This window comes from Xiphophorus maculatus, chromosome 9 (assembly GCF_002775205.1).
Source record: "Xiphophorus maculatus strain JP 163 A chromosome 9, X_maculatus-5.0-male, whole genome shotgun sequence".
Taxonomy (NCBI): domain Eukaryota; kingdom Metazoa; phylum Chordata; class Actinopteri; order Cyprinodontiformes; family Poeciliidae; genus Xiphophorus; species Xiphophorus maculatus.
In genome coordinates this window covers 19,103,008-19,118,790 of record NC_036451.1, presented here as the reverse complement: position 1 = coordinate 19,118,790, position 15,783 = coordinate 19,103,008, and the positions used below count along the sequence as shown (strand labels likewise).

The following is a 15,783-nucleotide window of genomic DNA, read 5'->3' as shown; positions in this document are numbered from 1 at the left end:
TTTTTGGGGGGAGGGAGCGGGGGGGCGCGGGTTGGGGGGGTTGGCAAAATTGTGTCACATTTCTTTTTGGCTACTTCAGCAATTTTTCAAATTGACCCAACTTTTAAAAAGAATCCCTCATGTTTTTAATAGTGTTAAGATCAGGGATGTTTCAGAAGATATACAGATTTAACCATTCAAAAAAAAGCTCCAGTGTGCATTTGAGGACATCATTCAACTCAAACGCAGGACATGCAGGAATTTGGAGGTAGTCCTTCTTCTCCACCTCTGACAGCTAAGCAGTCCCTCAAATCGGTTCTAACACCACCACACTAGGTAGCTGCTGCTGCTGCTGCTGCTGCTGCTTTATCTCGTTCAGTAATTTCATCGAGTGATAGTCTGGGTTTGGACAGTGATCCTAAATACTGTTGATTTGGGGATTGACTTTGGGCCGAAGCCTTGACCCCAGCCTGTTTTTAAGTTTGTAGACTATGTTTAAAATTTGGGTTAGTTCCAGAAAATCAACCAATTTAAATAAGCTGCAGCAATTCAGCCTAGGGGTTACGCCAAAAGTTGATTGATTACTACAAAAATATTGTGGTCAGGGTGCAGCACGTAAAGGGACTACAAAGTAAATAGCAGTTGGGAAAATCGTGTGTAATTAAACCTATGTCTACAATGTTTGAGTGACAAAGTGGATTGAAAATAAATAAATGAGTTCAAAGTTATTCATCTCAGGGGGTTTTTAAATAGTTCATGAAAAATCTGTCTCTGCCCTCAAAACTGAATAACAAAATTGATTCTAAGTTACTGATTATGTCCCTAAGATCCTCCCTAAATGCACTCGACAAGAATGGCATAAAATTGAGAACAATATGTGAGACAACAGAGCAGTAATGAATCTGAATGGTTATTATCAGACATCTACAAGATGCAAAATTGCTGCAATGGACCAAATGATTTTGTTTCAAACAATAAGAAGCTGCTTCAAAACATGTTGTCAAAGCTATTTTGATGGAATGCAAGAGACACAATATTTACTTTATGGAACGCCATTATGTCTCTGGCCGAATAAAGATGGCCTTCTGAAATAAACAAAAATCCTTCAAGAGTACTATCTTTAAAAGCTTCTTATTCAATAGCATGCTGCTTCGCAACAAAAGCATTAGTCATTTGTCTGTGGAAAGATAATTGATTGTGAAATTTCATTCAAAAGGCAGTCCAAGATGAGCACTTACTTAATAACACCGCTTTCTTTTAAAGCCTTTCTGTCTGCATCTTTCTCTCTCTCTTGGAGTTCTGCTGGAACTGGGTCAACATTTAAACATTTGCAACGTTCAAATGTCATTGCCTTTTTGAGGTATTTTCAATTCAGCGACTTTATATCCACAAATGGAAAAAGTGAGATGAGGAAAAATGAAAAGCTGTCAGCCAAAGTATCTGCTCCAATTACACTCACCCGAAATGAACTGTGTTACATTAACTGGTTTTATATCCATGTCATCCACCTGCTGTCCTCTGACAGGTTTCTGGCATTCTTTGCTCTTTTTATTGCTATTCATCACTTGTGTTGCTCATTTTGCTTTTCTTAGAACTGTTTTTTTTTGTCCCAATTTCTTTTATTTTATCACTTTGTTTTCCTAACTAGAAGTCTTAGTTTTAAACACAAATGCCTGACTGTTTTAAAATTTCGTTTCCCTTACAATTCACAGTTAGACTAAATGGCAAAGGGCTATCTGACAAAAATCTTGATGAAAGACATTGAATTGTGGTTGTAACGTAACAAAACATGCAGAAGTTCAAGGGATATTAAAACCAGTTTAACCCTTTTTTAACTTCTGGGAAGCTCTAAAAGAGTTATTTTAGCTTTGGGCAGTTAATTTGAGTTTTGAAATAAAATAATAGATTGTCTACTCTAAGCAATATCAATTTCATGTAGCTACTGTGAACGGTCACATGACCATGCCTCTTTATTTCCTATGAAATTAACATTTCACTTTCTGAAATAACTGGCAGGAAATGTTGCAGTTTTACACAATACTGAAAAAAATTTGAGATGTACCTGTACAACTACATACATGCTTTTTTCCTACTTTCAGTCATGCATTTTGCCTTAAAAATGACTTTGACCTGTTTGCTGTTTTCTTTAGTCATGAATGAATTTTAATAATTTGCTCTTGAAGACCCAATATAACCTCATCTGCCTGTCTTTGAGTGAAAAATGGGTTGATAAAAGAAATATCAAAGAAATAAGAAAAATCCATTTCAGATTTCACATCAGCAACCAAACTCGCTGATGTTCTTGAATAAAAATACCGTAAACTGTTTTGTCGTGTGTGTGATAGAAAACTGGCAATGGACGAATGAATCACCCATAGAAGGTGTGATGGATGTTGACAAAATTTATCAGCAAACACTTGTGCTTGGAATCAAACTGCGAGGCGATACATTTGAGAGCTGGTAGCATGCAATGTGAAAGTGATTGCTCCACACCCCTGCTGGTTACCACTTTGGTACGCTAAGATGTGAAACCCCCCGCTGGGCGGTACAAAACCTGCTTTGATTCAACAATTTAATTCATTAAAGCAGCCCATGAATACAAAGTCAATAAAGGCGTAGTTTTGGTTCTTATTTGCTTAAAAGACAAATGATCTGCAGTTTAGGAATATTTTGGAAAAAGAGAAAAAAATATATTTAGGTTAAATTTATCTTGTTCTGAAAGCCCATTCTTTATTTCTAAAGTTAAATGCTTTAAAATATTATTGCAGGTTATATCAATGATCAAATTTTGTATTATAACTTGTGCTGGAGCAAACTTGCTCGTGGATTGATATGAAAGCCTAACACAAAAAATTATTAAATTCTTAATTTGTGTGTATAGTCCAACAAAATTAAATACTCCAAGACAAAATAAGAAGGATGTATGAACCTTTTTCTTAGCTTATCGCATTTACCTTGATTTTATTTTCCTAAAAAAGTGCAAAGCTATCATTCAGTCAACATTATACTGTGGCTACATTTAAAATGTCAGGATTTGATTTTATGAAGGACGTACTGTACATTCACTAACGTTTAAGATGCTGATTTAAATATTGATTGTTAGTTACCTGACCACTCTTATTCAGTCGTGTTTAGTTTGCTACAACTGCCAAGTTGTAACTTGGTATTTATTCTGGAGCAAATGTTTCAGAGAAACTTTGCTAACCGGGAGATTATCAGGAAAATAAAGTGCAAGGAAAAAGTGATTGTTGCAGACAATTTAATCCCAAACTGCTTGAGGAGGTAACTAGTTCATTTTAACAAAAGTTCATTTAGTAATAACTCTGACAGTCTACTGAATACACCAGATTTGACCTTTAGCACACATTTAGCTGCTTTCATTAAGCATCTTCTGAAAATTTTCACTTGCAGAGTCAGGAATACAACAGAGATTGCCTTAAGAGACGACCATTTCTGCATCACTTCATAATGGGAACAGTTAATCACAAAAACATGTTCTCTGATTTATTATAGTCAAAAGAAATAAACTACCCAATGGAAATCTGTAATGTTTAACAGATACTCCATGACACTCACAATTTAGTTGCATGCAGCACTCTTTTTGGTTCAAGAGCTTGAGAGGATTGCTCGTCTGACTGCTTGGCTGCTGTGCCTTCTGCTAAATAGGTGCCAGCTGTAATGGGAAAATCCACTTTGATCTTTGATCCGGTGCCTTTCAGGATCAAGACACCCTCAAATCACTGAAGTCCAGCCAAGCAGGACAGGTACCTTTCACGGAGCTTTCTATAATGCAAAGATGTGAAGGTGCAAAACTAAATCTGATGAAAATTGCTTGAGAATGTCAGATTTTTTTTTTATGTGATGTTGGCTTTTGCAAAACAGTCCGGCTCGGGGTCAACTGGGACCATTGTAACTTTTTGAGGACAGAAATGTATTAACATTGCACAGAATGTTGTAATGTACAAATGTCATTAAATATTTTCACAAAATAGGGGAAAGATGAATGACTGGCAAACATTCACAATATTGTTATTTTATTTTAAATTGTTGGTTGTTTGAAAATTCAGGACAGATTCTGTTTTATTATTATTATTATTGTTATGTTATTTGCACTTTGTTATTATTATTAATTACAAGTTTGGCCCAGGAAAAGAGCTTTTAAGGGGTAAGGAGAAAAATGGGCTGTAAAGTCAGACAAAATAAAAAAGAAAATGCACGACAAAAGCAGTTCAGAAATTACACCAAGTGAAAATATTAACAAAATTGTTATGCTTAACATTTGACATAATTTGGGGCATCATGTCAAAGTTTTTGAATTGTTAGATTTTTCCAGAAACACAAACTTAAAACAGAAATGTCACTTACTTGATTTACGTAAATTAAAATGGAAATACTTTTAATTCTTAAAAGCATTAATTAATTACAGACGGATTAATTTATTTAGGGTTCAAGTGTAAATGCCCTAAAGAAGGGGAGTATTTTAATAAAAGAGCTGGACACCGTGCTTCTGCTCCAACGGTTATTATTAACTCGACTTAGCTTACAAACATCCACAACGTTGAAACAGCAGCATGTTAGCAACAGCGCTAACAACGGAGCTAACAACAGAATTTAACATTCGGTGTGCAAGCGCTAGACTCCCCCTGCTGGTTGAATTTGACCACTGCGTCAGCCAAATCAGACTAGTCAGCCTCTGAAATAACCTAATTTCAATCCATCACACAAGCATATGCATATATTATGGAAAATCATTAGAATGAACAGAAATGAAGGTTCAAAAACAGTACTCCGTTATTGTCCGTAACAAGTGAATTCACTTACTGAAATAAATTAACTTTTCAGCAAAATTCAAATTTATGGAATGGGTCTGTGCCACGTTGTGCACACACACACAAAAAAAGTATAAGTGAAGTGACCAAATTTTCAAACCTGCGTGTTTGAAAGTGTGATTAAAACAGAGTGCACCGCACTCACTTTCCCAGTTAATTAAAATTTCTATTAAATTGAAAATTAAACATAAGCACAGAGGATTTCCAATTTCAATCAACTCAGTTCCTGCACCAGCTTGAAACGGGAAAGGAGCTTGGAGGAATTTGAAGGATGTGACACTGAGGTCCCAGATGCTGCTTTGGTAAAATGCGTCCTTGTTTTTTGCGGTACGAGTAAGTACAGGTCAAAACACTGAACTGTTGCACCTCGCTGTTTGAAATGATTGTCTCACCGGCAGCAGAGCAACATGCTGTCTTTTGATCCTGTTTCAACACTCTGAAAAACTCACTTTATAGTCAGCTCACATTTCTTTTGTGTAGTTTATTTTGCCAGAAAAAGAAAAGCTTAGAATTGACTCAAAGGACTCTGGAGATTTAAATTTCCAAAGCAAATACTTAATCTATTCATGGATCAAATTGATAGGAGTGGGTTTACATAAAAATCTTAATCGAATTATCTAGTAATTAAAAGAAGCCCCTGAGGAAGTACGCAGCCCTCTCTAACTGAATCAAGATTACTGGAAACTTAAACTGAGCTCACCTGGGTGGTGTTGGTTGTATAAGTGCAGTAACGTAGATTACATGGTCCAGGGAGCAACACCTAAAGGACAAATGGATCATCAAAGCTGTGCTTTAGTTCACTAAGAGCTTTTTTGAAAGGCGTTTTTTTGTTTGTTTGTTTGTTTGTTTGGTTGGTTTTTTTGCAGCTGTGGTTCACAAATGATAGTCCTCTGAGCCTAGCCATCACTGCTCTTCGAGTTGACTACAACAAATAATTTAGGCTGTCACTTCTCTCTAGCGTCATAATTCCACACGGCAAATATTCACTAATCCTGAGATTCATGGTTTGATCCGTGCTTCCCTCAGATAAATTGAAGCACTCTTGGACCAGCTCCTATCATTTAAAATGGGTTTATCTTATTTTAGGCCTTTATCCTCTGCAAGAACAAAGATCTTTGTTCTCTGTCCAACAAAATGACATCATTGTGTTCTTGCAGGGTTGGTTTTATGGTTCTGCCTGTTGGCAGATCATATGGGCAAAACTGATGCTGTGATGTCATGCTGTGGTGTTTCTCCTACAAAAGGCTCTAGGAACCTTGTTACAGTACATGGTATTATGAACTTTTTTAAATAACCAGAGGTTCTTAGTAAATACAAATTTGGTTGATTAGTTGCTCTTTCAGCAGGATAATGATCCAAAACCTATGATCAAATAAACACAGCAGACACAACAAAAATCAGGTTTCTTCTTTGGTCATCTCAGTTGGGAAACAACGTTTTGGTGCCGCCACTGTCACTAACAATACCCGTCTGACTTTTATTTAAAACAGAGTCAAAATACTACTGGACAAGTTGTCAGTAAAGAAGCTGTGTTTGTGGGCGTGTGCGTGTGTGTGTGTTGAGGGGAAACAGAATCACGTTTTCTTAGAAATTTGCTGTCATTTTGATGTACAGTTAATTAATCATTCTGAGCCAGCTGCCATTTCTCCCTCGTCAGTCGGTTTCAGGCCTGACGTCTGGATAACGACTGTTAGTTAGCGCAGAATGTTAGGCACACATATCAGGTGTTTTAACACAGTGCCACATTTGTTCATTTAGTTTTCTTCTTTCGTTTGGCTCGTTCTCTTGTTGGAACACCAAACTGTATCCAGGTTCTACCCATAGATGTTGATTTGAGGTCATGTTTGAGGTAGTCCTCCATTTTAATTACTCAATTCAATTCAATTATTCAACCAGTACCAGCTGAAGCAAAACAGCACCACAGCAATGCTGCCACTACATTGCTGGACAACTGGGGCAGTATTTGTAAGTAAGAACTGCTCAACTTTGGATGCATCAATAAAAGCTCAAAATTAACGTAAACTTATGACCAGAAATTTACAAATAACATTTTATGCTTTGTATTTTTTTTCTGAAATGTGTACATTTCACAGTCTAGTGCACTTCATTACAAATCAACACACTGTCCCACCGGTATTTGATGGACAAATAAACAAGATGAAAAGATGAGTTGTCCTTAGTTTGAGTGTTATTATTTTTGCTGTGTGCGTCTCTGCAGCAGTAGTAAGAGATTTGGCACCATCTACTGCCTACTTTGATGAACCAACACAAAGTTGCAAGTAAAAACATCTGGGTAAAAATTCATTACAACACCCACCATTTTCCAAATATTTTTTGTGAATAATGTAATTAAGAGCATTATTCACAACCAGAAAGAATGTTTGCAATTCGTTAAGGAGCAATACATTATTGGAAGAAAGGTAAACTGACCTGATAGAAAAACATAATGAATAGCTAAACTTGTTTAATTTAATGTGACGCACCAAAAAGGAATGTTTTTGTTTTTTTTACAACAAAAACATTGAAAATCAACCACCATTTATTTTTAGACAAAGACCCCATCATTTGCATACCCACAATGCTATTATTCACATACAAAGTAAACTTTATTGGCTTTTACAATGAATATTCCTGTAACTAGCCCTATGTACAAGTATGGTTGAGGATCTTTTCCAATGCTGAAACATGGCGCAGGGGTGCCATCTGCTGGAAATATTCTCAAACTACATTGACTAAACAATTCTATTGTTTGACAATGTGATACATTTTGCACACACGTTCCTGAAGTCAAAATCTGTCTTTGTTACACTTCCTTAATACTGTCTACGTCTGTCCATCCATAAATACCAATATCCTTATAGGATGTTTACATGTGTATGAATATGTGAGAAGTATAAGCTGCTTACCTATTGTGTTTACAATCAGTACCTCAATTTTACTTTGAATAACTAATCACAAATAAAACATTACTGTTAGATCTTTATAAAGGTAATTCCTCCTACAAACGCCTCTGACTGAGTGACTTGTAGAGAAACTCAGTGGGACTGAAGAACACTTGCTGTATCTTATGCTCAAATCTTATCTTATCTCTTATCTATAGCTATAGTTAGGCTAAAAGGGGGTCTAAGTCTCCAAAGGAAAATGAGTAATACCAAAAGGACCAAACGCAACAATATTCCCTTACAGCTTATAAAACAGTTTATAAAGCAACCCCTGCACATTTATTACAGTATAGCAGTGATGCATTCTTAATAATTCTGAAGTTTCTGTAGTCTCTGAATTAATTTTAGTCTCAAGTGTAGCTGTGTTGTGTATAACCACTTAAGCTTTTTCAGGCAAAAACGATATGTTTCGATTTCCTTAATTTATCTCTGCATATCACAATCAATTTTTAGAGGTCATGCCTACTTACTAACCCTTCTTCAACCCTCCAGATTATTTCTTATCTAAAACAACAAGAAAACATAGAGCCTCACTGCATGATATAATATCGACAAACTTGTAATATATGTCTTAAGATTGTTTAGGAAACAGCTTGTGCTATTGTTGACACAGTTAGTCAATCAGCAATGAACAAGGGTGTGTAAAAATTGACCCTCGGAGTTTCAAACACAGAAAAGACTATCTTGAAGTGAGTTAATCATGTTTGTGAATGAGAACATTACAAATCACAAGCTTGTTTCACAAGCAGATGGGTCAGGAATAGTGTTAGGTTACAGAACAATATTCCAATCTCCCAGATTCTAATAAAGAAATGTTCTATTCCTTATGTGCAAAAAGCAAAGAATCTAACACAAGTGCACTGTAGCACCTAAAGACTTGACAGAGCAACACAAAAAGTTGGTCTGTCAGATGAAGTGAGTGTGCATTACAAGCACTATGTTTAGAACATAATAAACTGATCACATCTCCTTCCTGTGCAAGGGCACAGGCTTGTTGGTTCATTTCATAAATTCTAAATAAAATAAACTGATGTTTGCAATAAAATGTAAAAAAAAAAAAAAATAGGTATGCATACTTTTTCAAAGCACAATAAAAAAAACTACAATTTGTTGAAAATACAGATCATGGAAATCTGTGAAAATACAAATCTTGGCAATTCTGAAGGTGTTATTAGAAGGATTTTACAGCTTATTTAATCAGTTCCTAAGAGTTGAGCTATTCAGTCTTCTAACCTGCTGCTGTCTAAAATACAGACTTGAATACAAGTACGGCGCGTTTATGTTTTAAAAGAGAAAGCCGCTCGAATGTAAAACATGTTTTAAAACAGAGAATAGCCTGTACACAAAAGTCAAGTTAATTACATAAACTTTTATTTCTTACTTCAAGAACTTTATTTTTATACTTTTTAAGCTTTCCGCCAAAAATCTTCAGCTTGATGCAAACGTTTTGACTTTATGGTCAACATAAAGTCAAAACGTTGTACTCAGCATTTTCACTCAGTTATTTATGTCTTCCATGCATGTAATCTGAAAATTGTCATATTGTTATTTACAGATTTGTTATTTTATTTGTTTCATTTCTGGGCCTTACTACTTATACAGTTTAAATATACATAAGTTATTTAAGTAGAGTTTAATAATCATCAAGTACATAAATACCATTTACTCTCAAACAATTTGCTTCCTTTGTTTTTTGAATAATGTTTCCTAAAGTGAATTATCTCCTCTTGGAAGCACCGCGTGACATTAGGAAACACCGGCCGGGACGTTACGCACAGAACTGACGCACGCAGTATAAATCCCGGTTTTCTGACGTCAGCGGCCTCTTCCCTGCCTATGCCCTCGTGAGGTGGGCAGTGTAAAAATTTCTTGTCTCTTTTCTCCACCAAGAGAATCCAAGACCATCCGTCAAAATGGTGAGTTTGTACAACTTCTACGAGCTGACAGTATGTCGTCGGCAGTCCTACATATACTCCGCGATCATATTTTTGCTAACGCTTCAGCATTTTAAGGATATGTAGCAAACATTTTGTGTGATAACGTTCTGGCCAAAATGGCCCCCATTTTGTAACTTGTCGCTAGCCTGAAAGGTTTCTAGCAAGAGACTTATCCTATTTCAAAATAGTAGTGTACTTGGCGATGTTAAGTTATTCGTAACACTCTTGGCAGTAGTCGTATAAAACGCAGCTCTTATAATGGCCTCAAATCTGCGGCACTGATGTGTAACTTTAGTGTCGGCTTTTTTGAGCTAATGCTAACCGTTCAAAAAAGGGTTACATAGTTTCTATTGTACCGGAAGAACGGTGATCAGATGTAAGTTTTATTATTTTTTAAACCGATGAAGCTTGGATTGAGTGTTTCAAACGTGCGTAATAAGCTGTTTAGTGCTTAAAGATGAACTTGCCGGTATTTTCGTACTGCCACCATTAGCATTTAGCTCAGTCTCAAAGTCCGTACACGTGGCCTAGAAATGCCGACGTATTATGCCAGCTGTCAATTATTCGAAGGGCGTGTAATAGCAAATCTGTCCTAAACTGTCACTAGAGGCACTAATGTGTTATTACAGTTAACAAAAGTCCACAAATCCTTATTAGAAGCGGTTAAGCAAGACTCGGGACATGGACAACAATAACGTCATCTTTGATTATGGCGGAAACCCAACGCCCAGGGTGGAACTGCAGCACAGTCTGTTCACTTAGATCAGGAGCAAATAAAATCCTGTAATTGCTGTTGGCAGATTAACTTTATTATATGTCAATGCATTTTTTCCAGTAGTTTCCTATATCTTTGATCAAAGTAAAGATTGGCAAGTCATTAACTTTTAGCAATAGTTCATGAGGTCTCCATTTTAAAGTGTTTTTTTCCATCATCTTGAAAATGTCAGGTTTTCAGCAAGAATTAAATAGTGAAAACAAAAACTTTAAGATATAATTCTTAATTTACCCCTAGAAAAAAATATAAAATTCTCACTTTTGATTTTGAATTTTCTAAACTCACTTTAATCTTCACAGGTGAACTTTACCGTAGACCAGATCCGTGCCATCATGGACAAAAAGGCCAACATTCGTAACATGTCCGTGATTGCGCACGTCGACCATGGAAAGTCCACGCTGACGGATTCGCTGGTGTCCAAAGCTGGCATCATTGCCTCAGCTCGTGCTGGAGAGACACGTTTCACCGACACCCGCAAAGATGAGCAGGAACGTTGCATTACCATCAAGTCTACGTAAGTCTAGTGGATCATTCACATGTTCCCACAGCAATGGGGGCATTTATCGGTCAGTTCTTTCTTTTTTTTTTAGTAGGGTGGTGAACCAATAAATTATCCCTAATTTCCTTAATTTGGTAAAATCGGCTGATACTTTATATTATCCACCGATCTTGCTTACCTACGCAAAGGTCTAAATCAACCACTGTCCTCTTTTGCTGTGCCATGAGAGAAGTTTGGGTGACAGACCCGCCGTCCAGGTTGTCTGTACGTTTGCAGTTAGTCACCCCACTGTTGCTAACTCTGCAACTTTCTTGCTGTATTTATCAACATTTCAGACAAAGGAAGTTGAGTCAGCAGGTTAGACTAATTAAAGATCTGTAATCACCCAGAAAATTGCAATTGGTTTACCCCTACTTTTTACTTTAATGTTTTATTCTTCATATGACATGGGTAATTGTTTGCTCACTGCCACTTTACCCTATTTATCTGCAGAGCCATCTCCATGTACTACGAGCTAAGTGAAAACGACCTGGCCTTCATCAAGCAGAGCAGGGATGGTTCTGGATTCTTGATCAACCTGATCGACTCACCTGGGCATGTCGACTTCTCCTCTGAGGTGACGGCTGCCCTCCGTGTTACTGACGGAGCGCTCGTTGTTGTCGACTGCGTGTCAGGTAAGGACATCCTGTCAATACCTCATGCTAACATAAATGTTGGATGTTAAAGTTTTTCATTATGATCCATTCGTAAAATGTCTGCACATTGTGTTAGAACTGTAAATAATTGGCTATCATACATGTTTTTCATTTGACTTGACCAGTAACAGAAGTAGAAGCACTAAGGAATCTCCCTTTTAGTCTTTGGAAAAAAAGCTTTTGGATTCCTATATCTAAATATCCTTCTGTAATTTTCCTTTTTCCACTGAAGTGCTGACCCAAACTAGAACTTTTACAATATCTGAAGCATGTTGTTTGCATTTCTAATTATTTTATGTAGTCTAAGTTGACACTGTGCTGTCATTTTCTTAGCTTACATTTAATTTTGATAGCAAAGCTTGTGTAGATTCCAATTGGCTTGAGCCAGCATTTCTCTTGCATTTGCTCATTTTTGTGTTGAATATGTACAAATTTAACAGAAATGGATAACTGTTGACCTGTTTATTCCAGGTGTGTGTGTGCAGACTGAGACTGTGCTTCGCCAGGCCATCTGTGAGCGAATTAAGCCAGTCCTGATGATGAACAAGATGGACCGTGCCTTGCTGGAGTTGCAGCTGGAGCCTGAAGACCTTTACCAGACTTTCCAGCGTATTGTTGAGTCAGTCAATGTAATCATTTCCACTTACGGAGAGGATGAAAATGGACCAATGGGAAACATAATGGTAAGAATCTATTTATTTTATAACTTTAATAGAAAAAATTGTGGCCCAGCTATGAACTTGAAACCCTAATGTTCTTGTCTTCGCTAGGTTGACCCAGTCATCGGTACTGTTGGCTTTGGTTCGGGTCTCCATGGTTGGGCTTTCACCCTGAAGCAGTTTGCAGAGATGTATGCAGCCAAGTTTGCTGCCAAAGGCAACACCCAGATGACGGCACAGGAGCGCTGCAAGAAGGTGGAGGACATGATGAAGAAGCTGTGGGGTGACAGGTAAGTTCCAAACGTTGCTCCGATTTCCCATTATGAACATGTGACAGGCTGTTGCTGACAAATACACCATATGTTGTAGGTACTACGACACGGAAAATGGCAAATTTGTCAAGTCTTCTATTACTGCTGATGGCAAAAGGTGCTCTCGTACCTTCTGCGCTCTTGTCCTTGACCCCATCTTCAAGGTAAAAACACTAAGTTTAAAGTAAACATGAGCATTTTTGAAGGTTTGTAGATTTTTAAAATGTTGTGTAACTAGATTATATCTTCATATACCTGCAAGTGATGATTTTACTTATTCTTCACTTTGACCTGACCAATAGTGATGATAATCTTAAGCCTGAGCAGGTGTTGCATGCACTGATGCTATGATCATTCTCATATTTGCCTGTTTAACATGAATTAAATCTTCTGCTAGGTGTTTGATGCCATCATGAACTTCAAGAAAGAGGAGACTGCTAAGCTGATCCAGAAAATGGACATCAAGTTGGATGCTGAAGACAAGGACAAGGAGGGCAAGCCCCTTCTCAAGGCTGTGATGCGCCGCTGGTTGCCTGCTGGAGAAGCCCTCTTGCAGATGATCACCATCCACCTCCCCTCCCCTGTCACGGCCCAGAAGTACCGCTGTGAGCTGCTCTATGAAGGCCCTGGAGATGATGAAGCTGCAATGGGTAAGCAACAAGTTATTACCCTTTTATTCACCATATGGGTAACCACTGCCTATATTATAGTAAGACTGCAGTAAATAAGTTAAATTTTTCTCTCTTTTTTCTTTTAATCATTTTGGTGTCCTCTAATTCACTCATAAATTTTGCAACCAGGTATCAAGAACTGTGACCCCAAGGCTCCTCTTATGATGTACATCTCAAAGATGGTACCCACCAGCGACAAGGGACGTTTCTATGCATTCGGCCGTGTCTTCTCTGGATCCGTTTCCACTGGACTCAAAGTGCGCATCATGGGACCAAACTTTGTTCCAGGAAAGAAGGAGGATCTCTATTTGAAGCCTATTCAGAGGTTAGTATCACATTCTGGTGTGCTCATCATTCATGAATAAAAGCAAGTGGCCATGTGAATTATGCCTCTACTAATACTCTTTTAGGACCATTTTGATGATGGGGCGCTACGTTGAGCCCATCGAAGATGTGCCTTGTGGTAACATTGTGGGTCTGGTTGGAGTGGACCAATACCTCGTCAAAACCGGAACAATCACCACCTTTGAGCAGGCGCACAACATGAGAGTGATGAAGTTCAGCGTAAGCCCTGTTGTGAGAGTTGCTGTGGAGGCCAAGAACCCTGCAGACCTGCCCAAGCTGGTGGAGGGTCTGAAGCGTCTGTCAAAGTCCGATCCTATGGTGCAGTGCATCATTGAGGAGTCTGGAGAGCACATTGTTGCTGGTGCAGGAGAACTGCATCTGGAGATCTGTCTTAAAGATTTGGAGGAAGATCATGCTTGCATTCCAATCAAGGTAATAAACTTAAATAATTATTAAAGCTCTATCTTGGCTCATTTTTTTGATATTAAAGAGCTAACGTGATCTGTTCTCCTCAGAAATCTGATCCAGTGGTGTCCTACAGAGAAACTGTCAGCGAGGAATCAGAGGTGATGTGTTTGTCCAAGTCACCAAACAAACACAACCGTCTGTTCATGAAGGCCCGTCCCTTCCAAGAGGGCCTGGCAGAGGACATCGAGAAAGGTGATGTCACGCACCGCCAAGAGCTCAAGGCCCGCGCCCGTTACCTCGCTGACAAGTACGAGTGGGATGTCGGTGAAGCCAGGAAGATCTGGTGCTTTGGACCTGATGGAAATGGACCCAACCTGCTGGTGGATGTCACTAAGGGAGTGCAGTACCTTAATGAGATCAAGGATAGCGTTGTGGCTGGTTTCCAGTGGGCAGCCAAGGAGGTGAGGGCCAATACATACATTGCAGTCTCATTGCCATTTCAGGAGATCAGTTCTGGATTTATAAATCGTATGTTTTCATAGGGAGTTCTCTGTGAAGAGAACATGCGCGCCATTCGCTTCGACATCCATGATGTGACCCTGCACACAGATGCAATTCACCGTGGAGGTGGTCAGATCATCCCCACCGCCCGCAGAGCTCTGTATGCCTGTGAGCTTACAGCAAGTCCCAGACTCATGGAGCCAGTCTACCTGGTGGAGATCCAGGTGAGAGTCACTGGGAAAATAACTTTGTTTTATTTTTCTGCAGCTGAATCAAAATTTTATTCATAAATCAATGGTGGTTGTTTAAAGGTATTGATGGTCATTTCTTGATATGGAATTTTCATATTTTTTCATTTAAAGTGCCCTGAAACCGCAATGGGTGGAATCTATGGTGTGCTGACCAGGAGACGTGGTCATGTGTTTGAGGAGTCCAGGGTAATGGGAACACCTATGTACGTCATCAAAGCCTACCTGCCTGTCATGGAGTCATTTGGTAAGTTTTGTGTAATTGTTTTTAATTCAGCAATTTCATATGTTTGGCAACTTGCATGGCGCAATTTAACAAATAGTAAAAACAGAACTCAATTTCTAGTCTGCTAAAGTAATTGGGCTTGTGACAAGAGAATGAAATTTGCAGAGATGTTGTTCTACAAGAACTAGCACTGCAAATTAAATGTTGCATTATAATTGCTTCATAAGAGCATCCCCCCCCCCAACAAGTAAAATCATTTATTTAGCATCACATTTGCTTTTTCCTCATATTTTCGTTCACATGTTTGTATTTTCGTTCACATGCTTGAATGAGGTATCCGTTTCTGTTTTCAGGCTTCACAGCAGACCTTCGTTCCAACACCGGTGGCCAGGCCTTCCCACAGTGTGTGTTTGACCACTGGCAGATCCTTCCTGGAAACCCCTTGGAGGCCACAACCAAGCCTGGCATCGTTGTCCTCGAGACACGCAAACGCAAGGGTCTCAAAGAAGGTGTTCCAGCATTGGACAACTACCTGGACAAATTGTAATGGCCTGGACCCGTCCCGCTCGACTTTCGTCTCATTCCTCTCTACCCACCAAATTTAAGTCTATATTGTGGGACCGAACTGTACAGAACAGTGAGCACCAATGTTTGCCAAAAGGAACGACCATAATAAAGAAATGACCACAAAAAATTGTAAACGATAAATAAAAGTAAATAAAAACCTGAAACTTGTTTATTTCTTTCTGTAAGAACAT

The 15,783-nt window shown here is 38.4% G+C and overlaps 1 protein-coding gene and 1 non-coding gene across 2 annotated transcripts; both read left to right on the top strand.

Moving 5' to 3' along the window:
* The first annotated feature begins 9,561 nt into the window (after positions 1–9,561).
* LOC102224127 (elongation factor 2-like) lies at positions 9,562–15,756 on the top strand. The gene is made up of 13 exons (XM_005795598.2): positions 9,562–9,666; positions 10,762–10,976; positions 11,454–11,635; positions 12,128–12,339; positions 12,427–12,605; positions 12,685–12,790; positions 13,024–13,276; positions 13,427–13,622; positions 13,708–14,074; positions 14,158–14,511; positions 14,593–14,775; positions 14,914–15,046; positions 15,379–15,756. Exons 1-13 carry the CDS (start codon positions 9,664–9,666, stop codon positions 15,570–15,572), a joined length of 2,577 nt encoding a protein of 858 aa, XP_005795655.1. The 5' UTR covers positions 9,562–9,663; the 3' UTR covers positions 15,573–15,756.
* LOC111609799 lies at positions 12,884–12,951 on the top strand. Its single transcript, XR_002753338.1, has one exon. It is a non-coding gene; the product is annotated as a small nucleolar RNA SNORD37 (small nucleolar RNA).
* Positions 15,757–15,783: the final 27 nt, after the last annotated feature.